The 13,046-nt window shown below is 43.7% G+C and overlaps 3 protein-coding genes across 3 annotated transcripts; 2 read left to right on the forward strand and 1 right to left on the reverse strand.

The window, feature by feature from the left end:
* The first annotated feature begins 1,586 nt into the window (after positions 1-1,586).
* Positions 1,587-3,090, forward strand: LOC115734435 (putrescine hydroxycinnamoyltransferase 3-like). Its single transcript, XM_030665221.2, has one exon. It carries the CDS (start codon positions 1,619-1,621, stop codon positions 2,960-2,962), a length of 1,344 nt encoding a protein of 447 aa, XP_030521081.1. The 5' UTR covers positions 1,587-1,618; the 3' UTR covers positions 2,963-3,090.
* Positions 3,091-5,863: 2,773 nt separating this feature from the next.
* On the forward strand, positions 5,864-9,365 carry LOC115734371 (SRSF protein kinase 2-like). Its single transcript, XM_030665119.2, has 4 exons — positions 5,864-6,406; positions 7,069-8,046; positions 8,257-8,304; positions 8,442-9,365. The coding sequence occupies exons 1-4, from the start codon at positions 5,888-5,890 to the stop codon at positions 8,853-8,855; spliced, it is 1,959 nt and encodes a 652-aa protein (XP_030520979.2). The 5' UTR covers positions 5,864-5,887; the 3' UTR covers positions 8,856-9,365.
* Positions 9,366-10,663: 1,298 nt separating this feature from the next.
* Positions 10,664-12,692, reverse strand: LOC115734372 (GDSL esterase/lipase At5g22810-like). Its single transcript, XM_030665121.2, has 5 exons — positions 12,219-12,692; positions 11,899-12,029; positions 11,467-11,706; positions 11,092-11,347; positions 10,664-10,992 (listed from the first exon to the last, which is right to left on the reverse strand). Exons 1-5 carry the CDS (start codon positions 12,481-12,483, stop codon positions 10,799-10,801), a joined length of 1,086 nt encoding a protein of 361 aa, XP_030520981.2. The 5' UTR covers positions 12,484-12,692; the 3' UTR covers positions 10,664-10,798.
* Between the last annotated feature and the right edge of the window lie 354 nt (positions 12,693-13,046).

A 13,046-nucleotide genomic window follows, 5' to 3' on the forward strand; every position in this document is an offset into this window, starting at 1 on the left:
CCAAATTTCTAGCGATGACAAAATTTAATGTTATTTTAATATTTGTTCAAAATTATTTATTCATTTTTTAAAATAATTTTATCCCAAATTTGAGTAAGGGCCACGAGTCCTCGCCGGCAACCGGGTGAGGGTTGCAAATCCTTGCCAACTGTGGCAAGGATCGTGGCTCTCGCCAGCCACTAGGCGAGGGCTACAAGTCCTTGCTAGCAGTGGTAAGGGTCGTGGCTCTCGCTCGGTTGCGAGCGAGGTCTCGCAATCATCGCCTAGTGGCTGGTTGATGTTGTCAGCGACCTCCTGCCAACACTAATAAAAAGTGTGAGAGTGGCATGAATGTCGGTCTCACTTCATGAATGGCATGAGGTCGCCTGCCGGCCTTCTTCATGTAATCTCGGACGAACTTTGTGATAGCAATTTCACATAGTTTGGGTAAGTTTCCGTCCAAGAAGGGAGGAGCCTTCTCTAGTAGAGAGAGTGTTTAGTTTGGCAAGCTTTTGGGAGGCTTTATCTAATCCTTAACTATCTTGCATCCTATTCAACATCTTTTAGTATGATTAATTTTAACGAACAGTCTTACGAAATCCTTCATTTTCGTATCTTGCCTCTCGATTAGGGTTTCTTATCAGAAAGTTCATGCCTTTTTGCATTGTCAACTTGATTAACTAGAATAGGTACGTCACGTCATGTTAAAAGGAACTCCTCTTATTAAGGTTGACCGGTTGTAATGAATAATCAAAGCTTTCTCAATGTTATATAACGAGAAAATTAGCATAATCTAGGCCATCCGATAAAAGTAAATATTCACAAGAACTAGCTCGAGTTTGCTCTCGTTATTATCTATTATCATTCTAAGTGATCATGCATGTATCTAAACCGACGCCGAACCTTGCTGACCGACGCCGAATGATCAACACACCATCTTCTTCCTTCCCACGGCTGCACAATACGATGTCTATACGAATCAACCAACCCCTTCAACTTCTTCTCCTCGTCCTTGTGTTCTCTCTTACCAACGAGTACTGGCCTTCACGTACGTTCGCCAGCCGAAACATAGGCAAAGAGATACCACAACAAAACGAGCTCGTGCTAAAGTTAACCCTCTTGGTTTTGCAAATGAAATTTTCGTAACCACTTGGAACAACAGCTTCGCATAATAAAATAAGGATGGATGGGGTGGGCTAAAACTTCTCCTTCTTTAAAAGGGACCTTATACAAATTTCTAGGGAAAGTTGTTAGAAAGTTTTAAACCTATTGTATTTGTACCGATTTAATCATAAACCTTTTAATCTAGAGTCAATTCAGTTCTTCATGCTAATTTTGGCCGGATATTACTAACGTAAGCGCCGGCCAGCCTACCCGACACGATCGGCGCCGACGTAGATATTTTATAAATAATATTAGCTAGAAGGACTAAATTGACACAAATATTATATATTTAGGGCTTTTCTGATATTTTCTCCCAATTTTTAATATTTAGGACAAACGTGTAGTGCCCAACGTCTCTATATTATAGACTGAGGTTAGCTTTCCAAAGGCCCTCTATAAAAGCTCCTCTTTGTTTCTCTCGTTCGTACAAAGCCAGAAAGAGAAGCCTTCGAAACGAAAAACCAGCTTTGGCAACATGAAGGTCAAGATAGAGAGCTCAAGGATCATCAAACCTTGTTATGATGGTCCTCCTCCGTCGACCACCACCTGCATTCCTCTTAGCCCTTTCGATAACACGAACTATGATGGCCAAATAGCGGTTATCTACGCCTATCGTCCCCCGACACCTCCCAACCTCACCGTCAAACTAGGGTTGCAAAAGGTTTTGTCGGCGTACAGAGAGTGGGCGGGAAGGTTGGGTAAGAACGAGGAAGGCGATCCGGTCATTGTCTTGAATGACAAAGGGGTTCGGTTCGTCGAGGCATCTGTCGATGATCCCGTCGACGAATCGATGCCCTCTAAGCCGTCGCCCGTTTTACTGACTCTTCACCCGCCCCTGAAGGGCGTGGAGGAGTTGGTCCAAGTTCAGCTTACCAGGTTCAGTTGTGGCTCGCTCGTGGTCGGGTTCAGCGCTCACCACCGCGTAGCCGACGGTCACGCCACTAGCAACTTCTTGGTTGCATGGGGAAAGGCTTGCCGAGGACTCGAGATGGGACCGCTTCCGACGCATGACCGAACCATATTCGTTCCTCGAGATCCGCCAAAGTCCGATTTCCAGCACAAGGGGGCGGAGTACACAAGCAAGAAGCCAAACGAGAGCGATGATGATTTTGATGACAGCATTCTCGCCGAAGAAGTTGTGATTGACAAAGTCCATTTTACGACGGATTTTCTTGCCAAGCTCAAATCTAGCGCTTCTTTGTCCCTTAATGAGGATATAAGAAGTATCGCACGTTCGAATGGCCCAACACAGCCCAACAAAATGTATACCACGTTCGAGTGCCTGGTTGCTCATCTATGGAGAGGCATAACTCGGGCTCGTGCATTGAGTGGTTCCGAGACGACTCAGGTGAGAATCGCCGTAGACGGCCGAATGAGGCTGAACCCCAGAGTACCAAACAATTATTTCGGCAACTTGGTCCTTTGGGCTTTCCCGGAGGCTAAGGTCAAGGATCTCTTGAACGAGCCGACGTCGTACGCGACGAAGGTCATCCACGAGGCCGTTTCCAAGGTGGACGACCGTTACTTCAAGTCGTTCATCGACTTCGCAAGCCATGCGTTGAAGGGGGAAGATCTCCATCCCACGCAGAACATAAACCCGTCCCCGGCCGATCTGGAGGTGGATAGCTGGCTGCGATTTCCGTTCTACGACCTGGATTTCGGCTGCGGGAGCCCTTACCTGTTCATGCCCTTTTACTTCCCGACGGAGGGAATCATACTTCTTTCCCCTTCTTTTAAGGGCGATGGAAGCATAGATGCGTTCATACCACTTCACAAAGATCACCTGGAGAGGTTTAAAGATAGCTGCTATACCCTCTAAACAGATGAAGTCCTCGAGAGAAAATAAAGTATTTATTTCACATCATGTGTTGGTGGGTCGTCCGTAGTATATGCTCTTTGCATGGAAGCATATACGAGGTTGCTCGATAGAAGTTGTGATTTGTCCCCCATACCTAAATAAAATTATCCAAAATATCGTAAACCTTTTGCGCTTTTATCGATTCAGTTCTAAATTTTTAATTATGCCAATTAAGCCCTAAGTATTTTCACGTTTCGGCAATCGAGTCATTCTAGCCAATTTTGGACCTGAATCGCCGACATGGACTCCGGCAAAGCCGGTGCTAACATGGACAACTTTGTAATCTTTTATTTTTATTTTTTCTTTTCTTTGTATTTTTTTATAGCTTCAACTAGTTATTAAAAGTTATCCACGTCAGATCGGGCCGTCCCACGTAGGATGGCCGTCGTCTACGTCAACGTGCACCATGCCAAGTAGGATAATTAATATCCACGTTCGCTCATGCCGTGCCACGTGGAGCGGCCGACGTCCACGTCAGAAAATTTTGATTCAAAATTGGCTGAATGAACTTAATTGGCAAAATCTAAAAAGGGTTTAGGACTCAATAGACATAATTAAAAAATTTAGAATTGAATCGGTAAAAAGTCCAATAGGTTTATAACTATTTTTTTGGACACTCCCTTAAAACCTGGGGTTTGGTAGACTACCAATCGCATTCTTGCCTGCATTAACCAGTTGTAGTTGCTGTGTTCTATTTTTATACACTTCAAAGGATACGCACTACGCAGTAAAGGACAAAGAGCAAAAGCGTTGGCATGCACTATCCTACTTCGGAGATGGACTTGTCGGGGCGGTATGAATAAAGAAAGACAAAGTTGTTGCCAGAGAAAAAGTTCGATTTGTCGTATGTTTTTGCGTATCCAACATCTGGGGACGGGACCATCACTAGCTCGACGAGATTTATGCCATCTCGATCTAAAATGGATGGAAAAAGTCGTTCTTTTTCTTCTTTTTTTCCCCCCTTTTCCGTTTCCTTTTCTTTCCTCTTTTTTCTTTTTAACCCTGCTCGAGCACCATTTTCATCGACGTCGACACCATCGCCAACTTGGATGCTAATGTCCTCACCGAGCCGGTGCTGCCATCACCATCGCCGCCATCTTTGTTGCCGATGTCCATCACTATTCTCCAATACTCCGTCGAATCCCCTCCATCACCCCCTCTCTCTCTCTCTCTCCGACCTACCCGAGTATTTTTGACGCTCTCATCGCCATTCCACTTATCGTAAGAAAGAAGTAAATGGGCTTATCAAATATCGCGACACGTGTTAAACGAATGAATCCGCGTAAATATCTTCCAAAAAAATCTGAATTTTCTCCTACGGCCTCCCATATATTCCTCCGGAACGACCAACTTCAGTACAAGAAATAATGAAACGAAAGGTTCCCAATGCAATAATACACGTACGTACACGCACGAATAGTGGTTACAACGCTAGAAATCGCACCAGAAAATCACTGCTCCCGACGCGTATTTAGGCCCACGCCTGTGCGGACTTAAACATATTTAATCCCCAATTGTCGAATAGTTTATAAGCACCGTACTCCCAAAATTGGACTCGCGTCCGTGATCGGTGGTGATGATGATTTTGGGTCGTCGTCGGTTGAATGGCTGGACGAGAGACGTGTTGGCTGACCGTAGCGTAGAATGGATTTTTAATTTTTCCCTTTCACCGGAGGATGTGATCATCCCCTTCGTCATCCACCTACCTTAACGAAATTAGGTGGGAAAACAAACGCCACCTAACCTTGGGATACGCGGGCCTCCCTATTGCGCTCGTGAACGTAAAAATTCAAAATTGTCCAATTATTGGAGACGACTTTGATTAAGAAAGAGAGAGGCGAAATTGAAATGCCCTTTGTTGCCCCTGCCGACATTAGCAGTAGTAATCTGACTCATAAGACTGTCCTCGGACTCATCCGAGTGTGACCAGTTCGCTTCGGATTTTTCGAAACCAAAACGAATGTGCATACGTTTTTGACCCGAACATCCGTTTCGATTCGGGTCGGCTAGGGTTAGAGTTTTTTTTTTTTTTTGGTACCGGGCCTTCGTTCTCCACATGGTCCACAGGATATTTGGGGACAGGAATTAGGTTTTGCCTTCGTCCCCCACGTTGACGGAACCTTTGGTTCTCTCCTTTTCAAAAGACACCAAACGCTCGAACAAGCAAAAATCATATAACTCCTCCACCTGACCACCCACTACCGCAGACATATCCCGAACCGAAATAATGAGTCCTGCTCGGTGCTCGCTCGCTCGCTCTGACTCGGTGAGTGGGACTCGGGATAAAAGACCGGATTCGGTTCCCCAACCGAACCGGCAGAAAACACACTTTTTCCCCCAACAACACGAACCGTAATTCAAAACCCGAACATAAATGATCCGGAAATTTTCGGTTCTGTCCGGGGTTTCAACGCCCCTCCTCCACACAGACAATTGCGCTCTTTATCTTAACTAAGGCTGTTGGGCATGGAGATTGATCCATGTTTAGAGACTAAATACATGCATTTGCTCAGATCGCGCGATTCCCTCGTGCTATCGAAAAATTAAATATAAAAAATAAACGGATAATATTCTCTCCATCTACAGAAATGTTCAATCATAAATTATTATCGATAATGAAAATATTTTTCATCGGATAAATTTTTCAAGTCATACAAGTAATCATTTATAAGAAACTTTTATGCAATGAGAGATTCACGTAAAACAGATGGATGGCAAAAAGCAGAAAGGGCAAAATAACTGGGCTCGTTTTGTTGAGCCCACTGGGCCTGGCCTGTACAACATTCTCAAGCCCAAGACCAGGCTTTTCGGACGGATATTGGTGATCCGGCGTCGCCAGTCAAGTGGGTTCACCGGATGGACTCGAAACGTGGGCCTTTTTGGCCGATGTCCACGCGCAGCCGCACATCATGGCGCGTGACGCACACCCGCACTCGCCGTCTCGTTTCCAACGATGGCGGTACCCTACACACACCCCCGTCAAGAAGCTCTCCCTTGACTGTTGCTGTCCTCATAATTTGCCCCATTTCTTTAATCTGCCGGCAAGGCAAGGCGCCGAGAAACCCTAACCCCCAATTCTCTTTCCTCGCCGCCACCAGTCCACCATCCAAACCCCTCTCTCTCTCTCTCTCTCGCTCGGTTCATCGCCAAATCAAGTCGGACCAAATTCGAAATCAGTCGCCAATTAGGGTCTCATCAATGGCGGAGGACAGGGGCGGTGACGACGTGAGAAGCGCGGCGAGCGATTGCACGTCGGAGGACGAGGGGACGGAGGATTACAGGAAGGGAGGGTACCACGCGGTGCGCGTTGGCGACGCCTTCAAGAATGGATGCTACGTGGTGCAGAGCAAGCTTGGGTGGGGACACTTCTCCACCGTGTGGCTCGCTTGGGACACTCAGAGATCGGTACGTTCGTCCGCTCTCGGGATTTTTCTGTTTGATCGGTATGAAAACTGCGGTGAGGGAAATGGGGAGAAGAATGAAGTTGATGAGAGTAAAGATTCGTGTTTTAAGATTTAGCTGCGAGGGAAAATGACTGAGGATCGACATTTTGTAACGTATGCTGTCTAATTCATAAGTTGCTGTTGTTTGTTCGAGCAGAAGCACGGGGATAGAGATTGTTGGCGTATTAAGTGATGTAGAAGTATGAGTGCGCAAGTGGTGATGTTCTTTACTCAAAAGTACTGAAAATTTGGGTTAGTTGAGCCATTAATCAGTTCACTCAGGCATGTTAGTGGCAGCAAGGAATGTGTATACTAGTTTCACGGATAGTTATTTTGCTACTGTGTGAGGCTTTCCTGAGTTGATGATTTTGCTCCTTAGGTTTTAGAAGTAACAATGCTGATTCCTCCATTGGAAATTCTCAACTACCTAGATATTGTCATCTCTGGTTTAAGTCTCAGTTTGCGATATTGTCATCTCTGGCGTAAGTCTCAGTTTGTCTGGTTACTCTTGAGATTTTCCATGTTTTTTATGTAGTGGTTTCTGTCCTGTCAACTGATTCGGGAAGTTGCCAATAATTCTCTCTGTTCTAGTCGTTAACAACTGGAGAAATTCATTATTTGTAGCGTTATGTAGCTTTAAAAGTCCAAAAGAGTGCTCAGCATTACACAGAGGCTGCAATGGATGAGATAAAGATCCTCAGGCAGATAGCCGAGGGAGATCCCGATGACAAAAAGTGTGTGGTGAAGCTTTTGGATCACTTTAAGCACTCTGGGCCAAATGGACAGCATGTTTGTATGGTTTTCGAGTACCTGGGGGATAATCTTTTGACCCTTATCAAGTATAGTGATTACAGAGGGGTTCCTCTCCACGTGGTTAAAGAACTCTGTTTCCATATTTTAGTGGGTCTGGATTATTTACATCGACAGCTTTCTGTTATACACACCGATCTGAAGCCGGAGAACATCTTACTTTTGTCAATGATCGATCCATCTAAAGATCCCACAAAATCAGGTGCTCCACTTATTCTCCCAACAAGCAAGGATGAGGCAGCACAAGTGTCATCTATTTCCAAGGAGGCTAAGAACGCGAATGGGAGTTTAACCAAGAACCAAAAGAAGAAGAGCCGAAGAAAGGCAAAGAAGGCAGCTCAAGGCTGTGCGTCAGAGGAAGTTTGTGAGGAGGGAGATTCCAAAGCTTTTGAGCCAGCAAGTAGTAACAATGATGAAAAAGAATCTGAAGATTCTGTGGATAGGCGATCTCATGATTCTTTGAACAAGGATGATTCAGCTAAGAGTGATGGAAATAAGGATACCTACAAAGGAAATACACATCGTAGAAGTCGGAGTCGAGCCACAAGGCAGAAGCTCCTGGCAGAAGTTGATCTCAAATGTAAATTGGTTGATTTTGGAAATGCCTGTTGGACATATAAACAATTTACAAATGACATTCAGACGAGACAGTACAGGTGTCCAGAGGTTATCTTGGGTTGTAAATATTCAACTTCTGCGGATTTATGGTCCTTTGCTTGTATTTGCTTTGAGTTGGCCACTGGTGACGTCCTCTTTGATCCTCATAGCGGCAAAAATTTCGAGCGTGATGAGGTATATACTCATCAATATAGCTTCAAGTACTATTGTTCTTTTGTTGGATTTCTCTCTTTTTTAACCAGTTTTCTTCTATTGAAAACTCAATCTACGATCATATGGCACGGATCCTTTGAGGATTCTGGAATATATCAGATTTTGCAGTTTTGTGAATTGTGAGATGCTTATATTTAGAGGATATTCCAATTCTTTTGGTTAATTTTGCAGGACCATTTCGCACTCATGATGGAACTTCTTGGCGTGATTCCCCGTAAGGTAACTCATCTGGTAGCTATAGGTGCATTAAGCTACACTCATATAGATAATTTGTTTGTTTTGGTGTGACAACAGTGGTTTTCCGGCGCTTCTGTATGTTAAGGTTATTGATGCCACTGAAGTGATCTTTCTTTCAGATTGCATTAGGTGGTCGATACTCTCGTGATTTCTTCAACAGAAACGGTGAGTTGAGACATATCCGCAGATTACGTTTCTGGCCTCTTAACAAGGTTCTCCTAGAAAAGTACAAATTCAGTGAGCAGGATGCAAATGACATGGCTGACTTTCTTGTGCCCATACTTGACTTCATGCCTGAAAAGAGGCCTACAGCTGCCCGATGCCTAGTTCATAAATGGATTTCTGGGAGTCCTCGAGTTCTTCAGCCATCCACAGCTGGTAACAATGTCCCGTTTGCAGAACAAAATGTCTCAGATGAAAGGGAGCTGAAGGTTGAAAGGGAAGCAATGGAGCATGGCGTGGGGGAAATTGAAGTTGATGGAGCCCCCAAGCAACACGTGGAAACTCGAACTTCATCCGTCGTGACCAAATAGACATGACTTGCTGTCTGTTTTGTCCCATGTTCTAGTCTCTCTCGGCATTCACACAAATGGTCTGAACTCCTAGTGGAAATTTTTGGGGGCTATATAGATATAGTAGCTGTCGCCCTTGCTTGAAGTTCTATTGAAGTTGCAGATGGTTATTGTGAAAGAAATTTTGGTGAAGTAATGAGAAGTCGATCACTGGCTTATCTTCTTCTCCAGTCTTGGATTGCTGATGTCTGATTGCTGGATCACTCAACTTTAGCTTTCTCATTTGGTCATCAGACAAACTTAGCATTCTTCAAGGAGGATGAATCATTCTTTGCTGTGAGATGGAAAAGAACTTGTTTTTGGGGGGTGGGGGGAGACAGTCTCCCAGAGTGCATATCCTTGTTTTCGTCGGCTTTCATGCTTTGGATTTGTGGACCAGTTACGCGAGCATTTCGTTTCTGCCATTGTTCTTCCTGTTAGTCCTGGGAGGATTTTTAAGAGTGGCATGATTCTGAATTGTAACGCTGGGTTGGCTTGCCTATCTGGACTCACCATGAGTTTTATGGGCGAAAAATAATTGCACAGCTAAAGATGCGAAAAATGTAAAAGAAACGAAGAGAATACATCAATATGATGATTACTACTATGAATATGGTTCTTGTTGTGATGGTAAGATGCTAAATGGCTCAGGTTTGTTTGTCATTAGAAAACTAAGGGTGTTTGTGATAATACTTCTGAAGTAGAATTTCTGCTTTAGAAGTGTTTTCGAACAAAAATTCGTTTGGTAACGTAAGTTCTAAAGCAGAAATTCGTTTGGTTCACAATTTAAATTTCTACTTCTAAAATAATTTTTTACTTCAAAAGTGATTTTTGCAGCACTTTTGAGAAGTAAAAAAAACTTACTTCTTACTATCATAAGCTATTTTTTTCATTTTCACTCCTTCCTCTTTATATTTTCTTCTATTTACGGGATCTCTCTCTCTCTCTCTCTCTCTCTCTCTCTCTCTCTCGCTGTGTACTCACTCCCGAGAGATGCGGGCCGGGTTGACCCGATCTGGAAAATATTTTAATAATAAAATTATTTAATAATAAAATGTAAATAAAAGGAAAATTTGAAAAAATTCATTAAAAAGTATTAAAAAATTCATAAAAATTCCAAAAGTAATAAAAAAATTCAGAAAAAATTCGTGAGCTCTTAAAAAAATCATAAAAAATATATAAAAATCATTAAAATCATTAAAAAATCTGAAAGTTTTGAAAATTCCAAAAAATCCCAAAAGAAAGGAAGTTGCTACAATCAACTGGCCAAGACCTATTTTGGAGTTTTTGATCCCCGATCTTTCCAAATTGACGATTTTGCCTTTCTTGGCAAATTGTCTCCAATTTCTCCCAAATCACCCATGAACTCTAATCACACATTCTCTAAGTACTTAGAGCTATATTAGAGAAGCCTTGATTTGTATTGATGTGCTTTATCTGTCCACTTGATTGCACATTTATTTTATTGAATGTGATTGGTAGTATTAGTCTTCCGACTTGCATGAAAACCCCGTTAGTATTTGCATTTAACTTTTCTTAAATAAAATGCATTTTAGGTTAGGATCAATAATTTTTCGTAGAAATTTTGTCCCGTTATCAAACGCCTTTCTTTGATTAAAAATCAACTTTTGAAGCAGAAGTAAAAAAATCAACTTTTGCTTTTGAAGCCGAAGTGTTGTCATGCGCACCCTAAGCTACTAAGATTGTTAGTTTTGTTATTGTTATGGTATGGTGTTCAATTGCTAGTTTGGAATTGGCGCTGGTGCTATGGTTATTTGTTTTGCAGGTCATGGGATAAGAAGTTATTCCCTTTGTTCATATGAAGAGGTAATGTAACACAACCAAGGGTGTTTCGTACATGTAATTTATTCTCACTTCTCTCGCGCACACGGTATGCTGGTCGAAGTTCTGTATTATGACTTTGGCTAGAAGATGAGGGAGATGCCACCAGCGAGCAGATCATCGGACAATATCTTGTTGGTCGCCTCTGTTGGATGAAAACCGTCCCAAAACACGTATTCCGACGCATTGGCACACGTGCCCACCGACTTTGGGTTGCACAGAATCGATGTTTCTACCAAGCCCGTTCCGCAGCACGCTCTCCTCGCCTCGGCAAAACCTGTCAAGGTCACCAATTCATGCATCTTCGCTTAGGGTGACCATTACCTGACGCTGAAGGAGTATGCCCTGAATAGTTGAAAGAGGAATCTTCACATACCGCTGTCGGAGGGCTTTTGAACGATGTCGTAGAGAGGCTGGTAGATGTCTAGGACCACCAGAATAAGGCCAGAGAGCTTGCTCTGCAAGCTCTGAGAAGTGGCGTTGAGCTTGCTGTTGAAGGAGACTGCGTCCCTGTTCAGCTTGGTGACGCACCCCTCGCTGTGGTTGCCGAATATCGTGATTGTTGCCGGCAGACACCCGAGCGGCGGCAGCGTGGTCACCCCAATCTTTCTCGCCCCTAATGAGTACAATTCCTGCCTCGGAAAGCACCATTTTGACGTTATACATCACAATTGTCTTCTGACCATAATCACGCAGGCCACCGTTAGATTGATTAGAATTAACAGAGACCCTCGAGAAAGGAAGGAAGAACCTGAATGAAAGTGGAGTAGGATTGCATGAGAAGGTCCGAGAATTGGTCAGGCGTGTAGACTTCGTAGAGAAGAGGGTTGATGTAATAGTTCTGGGCAAAGTCGCTGCTGCCGGCACTGACGAGGTAGAGTCCATCCGATATGATCGCTGTGACGTTCGCTTTGTACTTCACCGCGATCTTTACGATCTTGTTCTGGTACTCCTTGTAGTACTTCAGCTGCTCGGTCAACGAAATCGTGTGCTACACCCACGACAACTCGCGATCGCAAGTTACTAGTCAGTATTCAGAGTGGCCAAAGTCCAGACTAAGTCTAGAGATGCAATAACCAGCTTAATGAAATTCATTTATAAAGCAGGTCGGGTTCGGGCCGATTCTGTATCTTAGTATGATCAAATGAAACAAAATCTAGAGAGAGAGAGAAAGAGAGAGTACATATAGTTTTGCTGTGGAGTCATAGTAACCAGAAGAAGCGGAAGCGAAATTAGCGCCAATTAGAAGGTGCTTTCCCCTGGCCTTTTCGCTGAGATAGGCTGGTGGGTAAGAAGTAAACCCAATGTTTTCAGCTGCCACCATTCACACATATCATCATTAGTCTCACATAAACCACATTGCCAACTTGTCAAAACGCAGATGAATATAAGAAATAAGTTGAACTTGAATCCAAGGGAAAAAAAAAGAAAAACATAGGAACAGAAATAGAGGATGTGCAGAATTTGAAAAGTGGGTTATGAAAAGTATGGATATGTGTGTACCAGTGAAGTCAGCAGCGATCTTGCCATTGCAGAACCTCCCCGTGGGCCGGTGCTTGATGAAGTCCCGGCCGTAAGGGGGGAAGTTGGCCTTGACGATGGTGTAGAGGTGGTTGTTGTTGCCCGCGTCAACCACCGAGTCCCCAAACACGAACATTGAAGGCACCAGAGGCTGCCCGTCAACCACCACGCCCAGCATCGTCATCGTCATCATCATCATCATTACTCCGAGCGAGCATGAAGCACCTAAAAGACTGGATAAGCCCATTGTCTCCAACACTAAAAGAACACTTGCGCAGAAAACTTATGATTTGCTGTAGTTAGGACGAGTGTCCGACATTATAAGAGAGAGCGAGAGAGTCTGGAAGAAGCTGATAAAGCGCGCGAACAGATTCAAGGAGAAAAAAAACATAAAACAAAGAGGGAAAGAAATTGTTGGAGGTTGAAAGTGCATGTGTTGCAAGAAATCAAGCTGATGAGGATCACCAAAGCTTAAGACTCACACATGCCTTTTTCTTAAATGGTGTTAGGCCTGGTCTGACCTTAATTAATTAAATAAAACTTCTTGTCTAGGCCGGCAGCTGATTGGCGGCCATCATATGTGGAACCTCGTCGACATGGCATTATTGTGCCAAAAGAACAGCAGTCCTAATGGAAGAGGTAAACTTTCCAAGCGAGTTCATCTGAGGGTCTTGTTGACATTTCGTCCACGAGTAAATGCAGAGAAGAAAGGAAGGACAAACGAACTAAACTTTCTCAAAGCATATTTCGTAATTTTGCCGAGCAGAGAAAAGACATTAAAATCTTCTGCTGCCGGTGATACCAACGTGT

Source organism: Rhodamnia argentea, chromosome 6 (genome assembly GCF_020921035.1).
Source record: "Rhodamnia argentea isolate NSW1041297 chromosome 6, ASM2092103v1, whole genome shotgun sequence".
Classification (NCBI taxonomy): domain Eukaryota; kingdom Viridiplantae; phylum Streptophyta; class Magnoliopsida; order Myrtales; family Myrtaceae; genus Rhodamnia; species Rhodamnia argentea.

Excerpts from the sequence above, each read along its gene's own strand:
- LOC115734372 (XM_030665121.2), bottom strand. The coding sequence starts at position 12,483 with ATGGGCTTATCCAGTCTTTTAGGTGCTTCATGCTCGCTCGGAGTAATG. Across the intron at positions 11,348-11,466 it reads CCTACTCCACTTTCATTCAG|GAATTGTACTCATTAGGGGC; the intron begins GTTCTTCCTTCC and ends TTTCCGAGGCAG. Across the intron at positions 10,993-11,091 it reads TCAAAAGCCCTCCGACAGCG|GTTTTGCCGAGGCGAGGAGA; the intron begins GTATGTGAAGAT and ends TGACCTTGACAG.
- LOC115734371 (XM_030665119.2), top strand. The coding sequence starts at position 5,888 with ATGTCCACGCGCAGCCGCACATCATGGCGCGTGACGCACACCCGCACT. Across the intron at positions 6,407-7,068 it reads CTTGGGACACTCAGAGATCG|CGTTATGTAGCTTTAAAAGT; the intron begins GTACGTTCGTCC and ends CATTATTTGTAG. Across the intron at positions 8,305-8,441 it reads TTGGCGTGATTCCCCGTAAG|ATTGCATTAGGTGGTCGATA; the intron begins GTAACTCATCTG and ends TCTTTCTTTCAG.
- LOC115734435 (XM_030665221.2), top strand. The coding sequence starts at position 1,619 with ATGAAGGTCAAGATAGAGAGCTCAAGGATCATCAAACCTTGTTATGAT.